The following is a 12,908-nucleotide window of genomic DNA, read 5'->3' on the forward strand; positions in this document are numbered from 1 at the left end:
GGCCCAAGCAACACTCAGCCCAGACAGAAGAGAAACACAGCAAAGAGCAGAGGGTGAATCTATTGGATCTACTGGAGGTCAAATTACAGCTTGGACTGCACGAGGAACCATCAACAGGCAAGAAGATGTGGCTCAACAACCAGATGACAACATGACTGGAAAAATAAGAACCCCCAGTAGAAACTAGAAGAGCAGGGATTGAAAAGATGCTGAAAAGATGCTTTAAAGTGAATCACAAGACAGTATGAGCCTCAGCTGGATTAACCTGTTTGGCAGCACTGGGGAAAAATGCTGTTGGGCCTCTGTTGAGCCGCACACCTCCAGTTGTCAGTGTATAGTGTATGCACCCTGTTACCTCCAAATACAGTGACCACCGCACAAAAGATTCACTGCAATTTTTACCACAAATTTTGTCCTAATTTGCTTGAACACAACTTTTTCTTTCATTGCATTATGTAAGCACAATGTAAAATAACATTTTTTTTGCCTGTGATTAAAGTTGATGTACTGATTCATGTAGGGGGTTGAATAAGTTGTGTCTTTTCTCTTTCTTTCAAAGGTCATTTTGCCATTATTGCTTATCAATAATGGACGAAACAGTAACTATACAGGGAAAGGACATTTTTTGCTTTGCAAAACAACATTCACCCAAATCCTGACAACTTCTCATGCAACACCAAACATACAGACAAACATCACTGACAGTCTATTCTCAGGCATGGAATTAAAAATGATCATTACAAGAGATATAACTGGATACGGCTGTAGTAATAGGAAAGAAAAATGGATATGTCAAAAATAAATAAATGAAATAAATAAACACACTGACTAAAAAGCAACAACAACAAATACTCTAACTAGTTGTGTCTTTTCAGAACCCCCCCCCCCCCCCCCCCCTTTCGTGACAGAATCCGTGCTTTTATTTTGTAAGAAACCCTACATCCGGATTCGTAGCAGTTCTCTCCGGCTAACTTGACTCCCGGGCTCTTTGTACGGCTGCTCCGTGAGGCTCCGCAGCACCGAGCACACGCGCGGCACCAGCGGCAGAGGAGTGCTGAGAAACGGAGTCCCGACCGGGACACGCAGGGTCCAACAACAACAACGTCCCCCTGTCCGAGCCACACACCGCCACAGGTCACCTCCACCGTTCAACGGAGGGAGAGCAACCGTTTTAAAGTGCGCCATTCCGGTGAAGGTGTGTTTATAACGCAGCGTAGCAAAGAAGTTGGTTCACCGGGAAGTTTGCTGCCTGCAGCAGCAGTTACTGGAGACCGACAGCCGATGTGGACAGGACAGCGCCGGCCAAAACTTTCGGCTCATTTCGCCTACTTATTTACTTGAAAACCTCCAATTTGTTTTCCAAAAGAGGCTCATTTTAGTAGTTATTTTCTAGGGTTTGGTCGCCAGAAATCTCCCAGCTTTGTTAAAGCTTATTCTCGGTGCTTTCTGAGACACGAGAAGAAAGAATCTCGTGGGAGCGGACGGACGGACGGACGGACGGACGGAGAAGTGGATGTATTTTCAGCCATGGATGTAACAGTCTACCCGCATCCTCCTCAGCCTCTAGCCCCGCCAGACCACACCAGGCTGGGGCAGCTCTCCTACCCTGACCCGGCCTTTGGGACCAACAAGGTAAGCGAGGAGCCCACATCCAGCCTCCCGTGTTTCTCATGGCGTGGAGATAAACGCCATATTTGTGATGTCCTATTCTGACTATACTTCAGCTGTCTCTCTCTCTCTCTGCCCGTCTGTCTTCCGTGCCCAATTAAGTGTTAATTAATTTTTTTTTCAAGTTATTATCGCAGCCACTGAAGGTAACACCAACGTCCCAGTGTTCCTCATTTCTCCCCACTTCACTCGGGGTTTTGTTGTCAGCGACGCACTGACACCTTTAATTAAAACTTCGCCTCTGTAATTGAAAGGTAATTAAGTTTAAATACGCAAAGCATCAGAAGAAGCCCACGGAATGAAACACACGACGAGTAACAGTGGGAAGAGCTTTATATTTATGTTGTTATTTTTCGGAAGGCTTAGATTAGTTTGTGTTTCCAGGAGTTCACAGCAGTTGCCTCCTGTTTCTGCTGCACTTAATTGGAGCCTGTCCTTCTCCCTCCAAAGCAAGGTGAAGTGTCAGGGGCAGGCTCACCACTGGAGCTGCTGTGGATCCTGTGTCTCTTGTGCAGGATGGATGAACTAGGGTCATAATATTTGATTTAATCAATATAGGACTATCTATCTATCTATCTATCTATCTATCTATCTATCTATCTATCTATCTATCCACAAAGGGGTATTTGTCATACTAAGGTGTCTGGGTACCACACTGAGTCTATGCTCATTCGACAGTGATGGATTGCTTGATTATTAAAGTAGCTGCAGCTGATGACTGCAGCCGTTGAAGTTAACAACAGATTATTAACCTCTCTTCAGTGCCAGCACAATACAACACATGTTCATGTTGTTGTTTGATAGAAAAATGCAATTGAAAACACCCCCCCCCCCTCCCCCCGATTTTTAACATAGAAAATAAATAAAAATACATTTCTATTGTTAGAAAAACACACACAGTGTTTAGATATACTTGAAATAGCTAACAGCCATGTCACTAGTTTCCTGTCAAACTGTGGCAAGCTGCAGTCATGCTGTACGCATGTCTCTATCTCTTGATTGGATTTTCATTTAAATGTCTAGAATCTCTATTGACATGACATGTAAATACATTAGTATTGCTAAAGCACATACAGGAAAAAACAATCAGAATACTCTCACACGCACAGCAGGGTGCAGATTTATAGCAAATAAACTGCTTCTGAAGTCTTTCAGATCACTTTCTGCTGCTTTCACTGGCCGTTTTCTATTCTTGCCATGTCTGTGTCACGGACATAGCGGACTGGCTGCTGTACAATTTAATGATTGATCAGATTATTCACAGGCAGATAGTCTGATCCTGCCCGGCCTGCTCACATTTATTAACGGCATCACTCACAGGCTGCTCTAACCCCTCGGCAACAACCGTTTTATCACAAAAAAATGTGCTTTAACAAGAAATGCTGGCGTCAAACCCTTTGCTAGCAAGCATACGCCTAAGTGCCACCTTTGTACCGACTGAACTGCATCCAAGTTCCATATTACGTACTAATTACTCTCCATTTACCTCATTGAGTGAGGCAGCTTCATGTATATACGTTTAGCATGCAGTGTGGAATCGGATCATCTGATTCCCCACCAGTTTTGTGGCTGACTCTGACCTCTGACCCCTAATAAGTGCTGATTGGGCACGAAAGGAATATCACACTTAATGTTTTTATGAGCTAGACTGTAGTTATTTACTGACTTCTATCATTTTTTGTCATGTTTAGTGACTGAACTCACACTGTGCTACACAACCCCACTGCTTTTACGCTCAGGATCGAACATAATGTGTGGAAACGCTCTGCATACAGATTCATGTTAGTGAGTGCATTTGTTTCAGACAGAGGGAGGGAGAGATGGAAGATAGAGGCTGGGGATATAGGAGGAGAGTGAGCAATGTGGTTGGGGGTAGGGATTGAAGAGAGAGAGGGAGAGAGAAAGAGAGGAGGGTTGTTGGGGGTAGGGATGTTGTAGATATGAGAGAGAGAGAGAGAGAGAGAGAGAGAGAGAGTGTAGTGGGGGTGGGGCCACTGAGGTTTGTACTGTGTTTCTCCCTGTCTGTCTTTTGATTCACGGCTCTGTCAGGCCGATAGAAGAGATCATATTACTGTGTGAGGGAACAGAGAGAGAAAGAGAAAAAGAGAGAGGGTCTATAAAAAGGGGGAGAGAGAGGCATAGTGGAGGAAAGAGGGAGAGAAACAGGAAGTAGCAGATGAAAGCAGGAAGCACGGAAGAAACAAAATAAGAAACAAAATAGAAAAAAAAAAAAGAAAGAGAAGAGGAGAGCAGAGATAGGCTGTGTGGAAAAGAATGAAGATGTGAAGATTGTGTGTGTGTGTGTGTGTGAGTAAGAGAGAGAGGGGAGGGGCGTGTCCTAGAGATGTGTTAATGTAAAGGTGTAATAACAGCGATGGTCGACAATTTCCATTTCAATTAAACAGAGTAATTGTCTGCCCCTGGCCAGGCAGTATTTCACTACATATAATGCCCATGATTAGGAGGGTAAGCTAAAGATAAGCTAACCCTGTATGGAAAATCAGTTGAGGATCAATAAGCGTTTATCTTATCTTTACCTTATCTTAGCGTTAGCCTACGATAACTAGGTTATTTTTTTGGGGGGGGTTATGCATTAGTTTCTTGGATGGTTTTAAATCTGGAAATATCAAAATAGGTTATATTGCATTGCTAGTTTCAGTTTTCCACAGACGCGTCTGTCATATGACTTGTACCAATCTTATCTCATACACACTAGTTTTATTCTGACACAAGCACAAACACAAACACACACACACACACACACACACACACACACACACACACTCCACACCCTGTCAATTCGTCACAGAGCAATGGTGCACCGCAGCGCATCATATTCACACAGATGGCACAGAAACAATATAGTGCATAGTATTCACCATGAGGGGATGAAACTGTACATCAGCACACAACAAATATCACCGGGATTACTGAAGAAAATCTTCGATGAACATTTCAAGATAGCATTTGAATGAAACCTCAGAGGACAATCTGTCAGGGACAATCAACTCAGTGCAAAAAAGTCCAGACATAGTCTGAGGATGGTGGTAAAGGTGGTGGCATAATGAATCACTCAGTGGTTCCGCTGTACATCCTTTGTCCTACTACCTTCATAACAGGAATGAAATATGTGAACTTTCGGTTGATGGTGGCTGAGTGAGACACACTCGGCTCTGTTTAGATGAAAGTGCTCATTATGAGACTCCACTGTTGTAAATTAATTCATTTGATGCAGAACATTATAATTGTGACATTGCATTATCATGAAGTGATATCAGCAAGTATTTGTATTGGGACCCCTTAAAAATATAAACTTGTGGCTGTGTGAAAGAAAGAAAATGAGAAAGCGAGAAGAACAGAAATGGGATGAATCACAGAGAGAGAGAGGGAGAGAGAGAGAGAAAGAGAGAGAGAGAGAGACTAATGTAAACATGATGATTGTGAAAGCTGGTTGAGGTATTTCTAAAGCAAATAGAGAGGAAGAGAGCAGGGAGGAGAGAATTGGGCCCCAGTAAAGAACAGGAGAATATAGATTGATGGCAAACAGCACAAACATCGCAAAGTAGTCAGGGGACAGGTTGAGATTTGAAAAAATGTAGATGATAGAATTACGAAGCACATAGTAATAGCAAATAGAGGACAGCAGTCGAATGATGAAGGTCATGAAGAGCAGTAAGAAATATGATACTATGTGTGTGCTATTAGACTCATTAGGTAGAAGTTATGATAGGTCTGAAGTTAGGAGTTGTTGAATTGTTAATAACTGTATTAATTCAGCACGAAGGGCATTTAAACTGCACTCATATGTGCATGGCTCTGGTGTAGTATCATCTTCATTGCTTTAGATAATAGTCATTGCTGAAATGATGCTGGTTTACAGTGAAAACCCATCGGACACAGTGTGACACTAAACGAAGTGCTGTTCAATGTTAGTGTTGTGCTAGTGTTGTGGGATGGCGGGCATTGGGGGGAAAGGGAAGACGTTGAAAGTTCACAAACTAACTTTATACAAATTGATGCGGTGTTTACATGCAAGCTCCATTTTGCCAACATCTGACAAAGAAAATGTTATACAGTGGTGGGACAGGGAGTTCCGTCTTCTTTGCCCGGAGAAGATTGTTATTCACTTTAGTCCCAGAAGACAATCTGTCACAGCAAGAAAGTCACAGAATAAAATAATAAAATTCATGATGGCTGAATTCTGTGAAGCTGTGTCAGGGTCCTGTTATACATGCTGGCTCATGATCAGGACTCACTGGGATATTTGAACAGAACAAATTTCTTATAATTATTAGCAGCACCTGTGCTTTTTCTACCTTGGCAAGACTCAATGTCCCTTGCCTTCAAACTTCTAACAACTTGAAGTTATGTGTTGCTCACCCCAAAGTTACATAAATTGTTATTTATGTCTTTATTCACTGCCACATATAGTCAGTACCCTGTAAGCCAAAAGACACCATTGTAGCTTACACCCATTCCTGTTCTGCAGCTCATGTGGAAACACCTCTGAAATACCTCTACCGCTCATATAGCATGTCACAATCCCCACCTCCACCCCAGCATCCACCTATAGGCTGACAGTCTCTCACACTAGGCTACAGCTGGGCTTAGTGTATACCTGCAAGGTACATTGTCTGTGTTCATGTAATCATAAATCTGCTTCACATGAGTTGGCTGAGTGAGCTGAACTAAAATTATGATCACTGGCAAGTAGCCACGGCATAAACGGGATGATCCACTCTACTATTCCCTCAGGGCGATACTACCATTTTTAAAGAACAATTTCTGTCAGTCAGGATTACGAAAATGAATTAGAATGGATTTCTTGGTATATTTTAAATGGCCTTTCATGTATCTACACTAATGTCATTAGCTCAACTGCATGAACGCTTCTTGTGATGTATCAGCTGTAATTGGTAATTCAGTTACAGTTATTAAAAAGACATACAGCACATCTACAGTTATCTTCCTTCTTATCATTTGGCCCACTCGTTTTTTTTTCTGTATCACATACTTCCATTGTCCCCTCCTACAGTTTTCTAACCAGCTGAAGTGTCGGCATCTCATCTAATTATCTATCAAAACACAACCAATCTGTCTGTCCGTCTGTCCATGTTGGCTGTTATTCCTGCTACTGAACACCTTGCCAGAAACTACCCCCCCCGCCCCCTTAAGCTTGCTGATGATTAGGTGACTTTCAGCACTGTTGCTTGTGTGCCGATGTGTGTTTCAGTTGGTTGAATCATGGGGTCGTAGCGATGAGGGACTCCTGGTTGGTGGAGGGATGCCAAATGGAGCAGATGGGCGGAGATAGAGTTCTGCCAGAAGAGACTAATTATCAGGATTTCTTTTCCAAAACAAACATATTGCAATCAAACCACGTACTGCAATTTTTGCTGCATTGTTCTCTGTGTGTGTGCACTGTTTCAGTGACAATGACTTGGATCAATTAACTGGTGGTGGAAGAGATTGGATCAGTTCCTGCAATTGTTATTGCCGTTCATTTTTCTTTAGCACTCAGCTTTTGTTCACAGTCATACAATGATAGCCGTGATGGTATAGTGCTAATTACTTTGGGCAGATCAAAATAAATAAGTCACCTTTGAAATGTGCAAACTTGTGTCTGTTTTAACCCTAAAAGGTTTTGGTTCAAATCCACTGGCCGGCAGGTTCGTGGTTTGAGTTTGTGGTGAAGTGTGTGAAGTTTGCACGCCCACAGTCCAAAGACAGGCAAGTTAGGTTATTTGGTGACTCTAACTTGACTGTAGGTGTGAGTGTGAATGGTTGTCTGTCTGTGTCTGCCCTGTGATTGGCTGGTGGCCAGTCCAGGGTGTACCCCGCCTCTCGCCCAAAGTCAGCTGGGACCCTTAAGGATAAGCAGTATAGGCAATGAATAGATGGATGTCAACAAAAAAGTCATACAATCAAATAAATCTGTCCAATCATGTTGGCATATTGTGAGTTTGGCAAGGTTTGAGCTAAACTTCACAGGCTAAACTAAACAGGAGATTTTTTACACTTTGGCCCTCAACTTTTTTTAATACATGGCTGAAGCCTCAGCCCCTTGGGCCACTAATGCCACTTGGACTGCATTGCCTTCTGGGCCTGTTTTCTGATTGAATAAGTGGCATTTAGATTAGTAAGATAAGTAAATAAATAGGCCTCAGCGTGGTATTTGTCTAAAACAAACTAAGAAAATCCTGAGCAGACCCTCAGGATTGACTGGTTGGTTGAAAATATTTCAGGAACTCCAAATATAGATATTTTCACGCATAGTTCACCAAAATATAAATAAAACCCTGTCTGTCTTTACTGGAAGCTTAATGGAGAACTACTTACCTCATACATGTAGTGTACCACAAACACACAATTACAACAGCTGTTGCAAGAAATGTAGAATTGTTTAATTTCCCCGGCCTACTAAAGTGAAACCGCACGCACATACAACCTAGACTTATAGTCTGCTGAATACAGTTTAGCCAATAAAACTTAGTTTGTATTGTCGTCATAGAGACAGATAAGACTGATAAACACTTGCTGAGCAGAACAACCACAGCCTTGTGAATCTCTCTCCGTCTTATAAACAACACACACACACATGCACATGCACATGCACAGAGAGTCACCCATTAGTCTCCCCGCTCTCTCTTTCTCCATCTATCTCTCACTGTACAGATTTGTGAGTTGATTTATGTTAACTGAAGTCCATTCAATCCAGCCCAGTCAAATAGTTTCACACGCCACCCAAAGCCATCAGTGATAAAAACAGGTCTCCAGCAATTTAACACACATTTACACAAAGATAGCCCCACAATCTGAGATAACATGTTTCCATCTACGATGCTGGCTTTATTTGACGAGGAAAGCCACACCTAACAGTTTTATTATACAGAGGTGATGTATTTGGATTTTGAACTGTTCTAACAGAAATCAACTATGCTGCATGCAGTTTAAGTAAAAGTTTAATCAGATTCATCATTTTAACCACAGTGAGGTCAGATATTTGCACATTTTTCATGATTCTTCAGTACCTTACCTCACTGGCGGATTTCTTTCACTTAATAAAAAGATGCTCCCATTGAATACTGGGTGATTTACTTTACTTTTTGAATTAGTATTCTAAAAAAAACGTAATAAATACTCCCAGTTCAGTTAAACAGGATACCAGATGAAATTTAGGTCTGAAGGAAATGAAGTGAAATCACACACCTCTAATTAACCCCCCCCCACACACCTTACGCCAGATCAGTCTCTCTCCATTTAACTCCCTTTTACCACTTTCTCCATGTCTTTATCAGCTATACATTTCATTTCTCCCAACCTCTCCTTCTTTCTCCTCCTCGATCTGCTCCCTTTTTCCTTGATACACTGTATTTCTCTCTTTTCCTTTGTCCTTGTCTGTCATCCTAATAGTCTTTCTCCCCCTTTCTCCCCCTTCCTCGACCCTGACCCACTTAAGCTGGCTGCTTGTTATTCAAACCTTTGCTTTACCCACACACACACACACACACACACACACACACACACACACACACACAACACCACACACCACACACCACACACACACACACTCACACACACACACACACACACCACACACACACACACACACACACACACACACACACGCACACCACACACAACACACACACACACACAGGAGCAGCAGAGATGAGACACTGAGAGACAGAGGCATGTAGAGAGGGAGAGGGAGAGAGAGAGAGAAAGAGGGAGAGAGAGGGAGTGTAAGAGAGAGAGAGAGAGGGAGAGAGAGAGAGTGTGAGAGAGAGAGAGAGAGTTTAATTTGGTTTTGCCTGCAAACCTCACTGTTCTTTTTAACTCTCTCTGTACGGAGACACACATACATGCAGATACTGTAAAAGGACTTGAGAGGTTTGTCCAGTTTCTTTCATCGTCTCATATAATAGTTATTAGAACTGGAACTAAGGCTATCTAGATGACAGAATATGAAACAGGTATGTGTTACACACTTCACTCTGCTGATAAAATAGACGTTATCACTTTCCACGTCTTGGCTGAGCTTGTTGTCTCAGTTCTCTCCCTGGACATGCCCCTGTACGTTAGTGACAGTAAGTGGAAAAACACCATCTTCCATCCTACCAATTTTGGCTCTATCAGCATAGAAACCAAAATAAATGCAAATCACTATGTTGTATCTGGGATCCTGGTAGGGCCCCTGACCAAAGATTTTCCTACAGTCGACTGTCTGTCTGTCACTGACTTAATGACGTGCGCCATCACTTCCTGTGCCCGTTGTTTAAAATGAAATGCTTCATACCCGGCCCAGCAATATAGATTTTGACCTAATGTTGAGAAGGCGCAGCTCTCTTTGGTCCTGCAGCAAACCAACCAAGGAAAACTTGGCCGACCAAGACTCTTCTCACCCACTGTTTGACAACTATTATGGGGCAGTCCTGCTCCCTGGTGGTGCCCTCAACATCAACTCTCGACATTTAAGAAGTTTTGGTTGAAGCTGCATAATGTCATACCAACTGCATCATAACTGTGGATAGCTGAGTGACCATATACAGCCACTGAGATCCCTCCATAGAGTCTCTCTGTCTGTCTGTCCCTCCCAAGACTGTTGAGGAGTGTAAAAGGTTCCACTATGCCTCTCATGCTGAGTGCCTCCTGAAAAGAAATCATCACTATTTTGCCCTTAGAGCTTTTTTTCCTGCCCTCTGTCCCTCTTGCCTGTCCTCCTCTGATCATATTACTATAGCCCGAGAGCTGTGGACACATTAACAACTTAGCTTACCATCTACAGACGACTCTGTTTTGTAGCCTTGTTCAGTTTAAGGAGACACATGTTGGTGCATTTGCCAATATATATCAGAGTAGTTCTGAAACTACAAACTTCTTGGTTATGTGTAACCTTTGAGTTTGGGTGTTTTCTAATTTGCAGTTATTGATGCATAGCATACAACTTTAGAAGTGGACTTGATCCATAATCCACAGTCTTTGGTCATTCACCATCAGGCTGAGGTTAGACCATAGACTTAAGCAGGTTAAGCTCATTTAGACAAGGGTAGGGGCTGTGTAGGTGGTCACACTAGCTGTGCTCTGTTAGATTGTGATGTATAAAGGATGATGTGGTGAACAACGGTAGGAAACCCCTCTGAAATCACCTGTGTGGTCCTGTCAAAGGTAAATGGGTGTACGTTTCCTCTTATTTATTTATTTCTTCAGCTAGTTATTGCTTTAACTGTTTCACGTAGACACACACAGCCGGTGTGTGTTTGTGTGTGTGTGTTAGCGTGCATGTGCATTTTATGCCTATCACAACACTGTTTTGGTTTCTGTTGACTCTGTAAACCTATACTTTATTTGCATAATACCTAACAGCTGGCAAATGGATAGGGTAGTTACACCTGTCTGCTGTGTGTGTGCGTGTGTGTGTATGTGTGTGTGCTTTGCTTTTACACCTGCTCAAACGTTCTTCTGTGTGTGTGTGTCAGCCAAGACAATGTTTACCAGGATACCAAAAGAATATTTGAATATAGTTTATGGATTCAGATAGGTATTTGTCTGTTTTGTTATCCTGGTGTGGGATCTAAGCTTTGACCAATAATGGTCCTCTCCTCATTTTTAAATTTGGGCTCTCAGTAGATCATATTATTAACCAGTCAATCAGAAAGACTATCAATTTATCTAAGTAGCCCTAAATTGGACTGTTTTATGGTGACGCTTTGCAGAAATTGATGATAAAATGGATTAATTATTAGCATTAATAAATAAGCTGGTCAACAGAAGACTAACCAGCAGATGCAACTAACTACTATTTGCTTGATTATTTTATTGATTAGTCAAATATTTGTCTCTCTGTGTAAAAACAAATCATACCAAATCCTCAGCACCAGCAGCAAGTGATGTTTGAAGTGATGATTTAGTCAATTTAGTAATTATTTGAGCTTTTTTTTTTCAAAAAGGGATAACGGTGCCAGAGAGTAATGTGCAAAAGAGATGTGGTTCTAAGTTTTTATGTGTGTGAAATCAAACAGTCTCTTCATAGTATGGAGTTAGACTGACCAGCTACTATGATCAGTGGCATTAAAAGTCTGCAGCATGTTATTGTTTTTATGAGTGTTCACATGGAAAAAAAGAACTATTTAGAAATGTGTTTCCTAACGGTAAATAATGTAACAACCTTCATCATATCAGAAGGTGACAACACAGACTGTTTGTAGGCACTTGAAATGAATATGTGATGTGGCGATGTGAGCAGCTGTGACTTAAAAACAGTCTCATCTCAGCCAGTATGTGATTGACGTGGACAAGAAGACAAGTTAAGTGTGTTTACGAGACTAACTGTGGGTGGAAAGCAGGGAGCAGGTGTTTACTAGTACTCACGCATACAGATAATGGACTAATCTTTGATAATGGCACCAAGTAATTTGTTACCTCCATCTCATCTCTTTCATCTCTTTGCTGGCTGTCTCTGTTTGCTGTGTTTGATTGTAGTTTGTTGACACTGTTGCTCTTGCTTTTTGTCCTCTCCAGCTGGATGGGGACACCATGTTCCTGGGCATGCCAGAAGCAGGCCTTGACTATGCCTCGAGCAATCAGGTTAGTGTGGTGCGTGCGTGTGTGTGTGTGTGTGAGAGAGAGACAAAATGCCCTGTGAAGTTGTTTCTCTGACAGTTCTTAGGCTGTTTGGGTTGGGTTGCTGATCCAGTCCAGTGTACAAGCCTGGTGTGATTGTATGCGGACCGACTGAACCAGCATTTGCCATTATTTGTTCTGGCAACTTAAAAAGTAGCCTACATCAGCAATCTGCGATAGGGCTAAATTAAACTTGTGTTAAATCAGTAATAAACAATATGACAATGTGATTAACATATGGTGTTTGTCAAGGCTATACACAGAAGCGCTATTGTCCGAGTGCTGACCTTTGTTTTCAGTGTCAAAGCTGTGTACACAGTCTGGCCTGGTAACAACAGAGGTTTTTACTGATTAAAAACAAGCACACACGCGAGAGAGAAGGAGCTCCATAGAAACTTTTACCTGGTAAAAATCTACATTGTTACCCAACTGGACTTTAGACGCGGTGTGCACATGACTGGAGCTGAACGTTAGCCCTGTTGCTTTAACTTCCATCACAACCCTAATTGTCTCCTGTGGGCCTAATTCCTAGTTCCCTCTAAGTTCAACATCATTTTTTTTTATTTGATGTCATTTGATTTGCTCAGTGGATACCAAACATGCTACACTGCACCTTT

The 12,908-nt window shown here is 42.1% G+C and overlaps 1 protein-coding gene across 1 annotated transcript in view; it reads left to right on the forward strand.

Annotated features, from left to right (window-relative positions):
- The first annotated feature begins 1,421 nt into the window (after positions 1–1,421).
- The window catches only part of tox (thymocyte selection-associated high mobility group box), a 34,001-nt gene continuing 22,514 nt past the window's right edge, over positions 1,422–12,908 (forward strand). The window contains exons 1-2 of the mRNA XM_070845436.1: positions 1,422–1,632; positions 12,190–12,255. Of these exons, the coding sequence (XP_070701537.1) occupies positions 1,528–1,632; positions 12,190–12,255 (171 nt within the window). The 5' untranslated portion in view covers positions 1,422–1,527. The remainder of the gene's footprint in view (positions 1,633–12,189; positions 12,256–12,908) is intronic.

The sequence above is a fragment of the Pempheris klunzingeri genome, chromosome 15 (genome assembly GCF_042242105.1).
Source record: "Pempheris klunzingeri isolate RE-2024b chromosome 15, fPemKlu1.hap1, whole genome shotgun sequence".
NCBI classification, from domain to species: Eukaryota; Metazoa; Chordata; class Actinopteri; order Acropomatiformes; family Pempheridae; genus Pempheris; species Pempheris klunzingeri.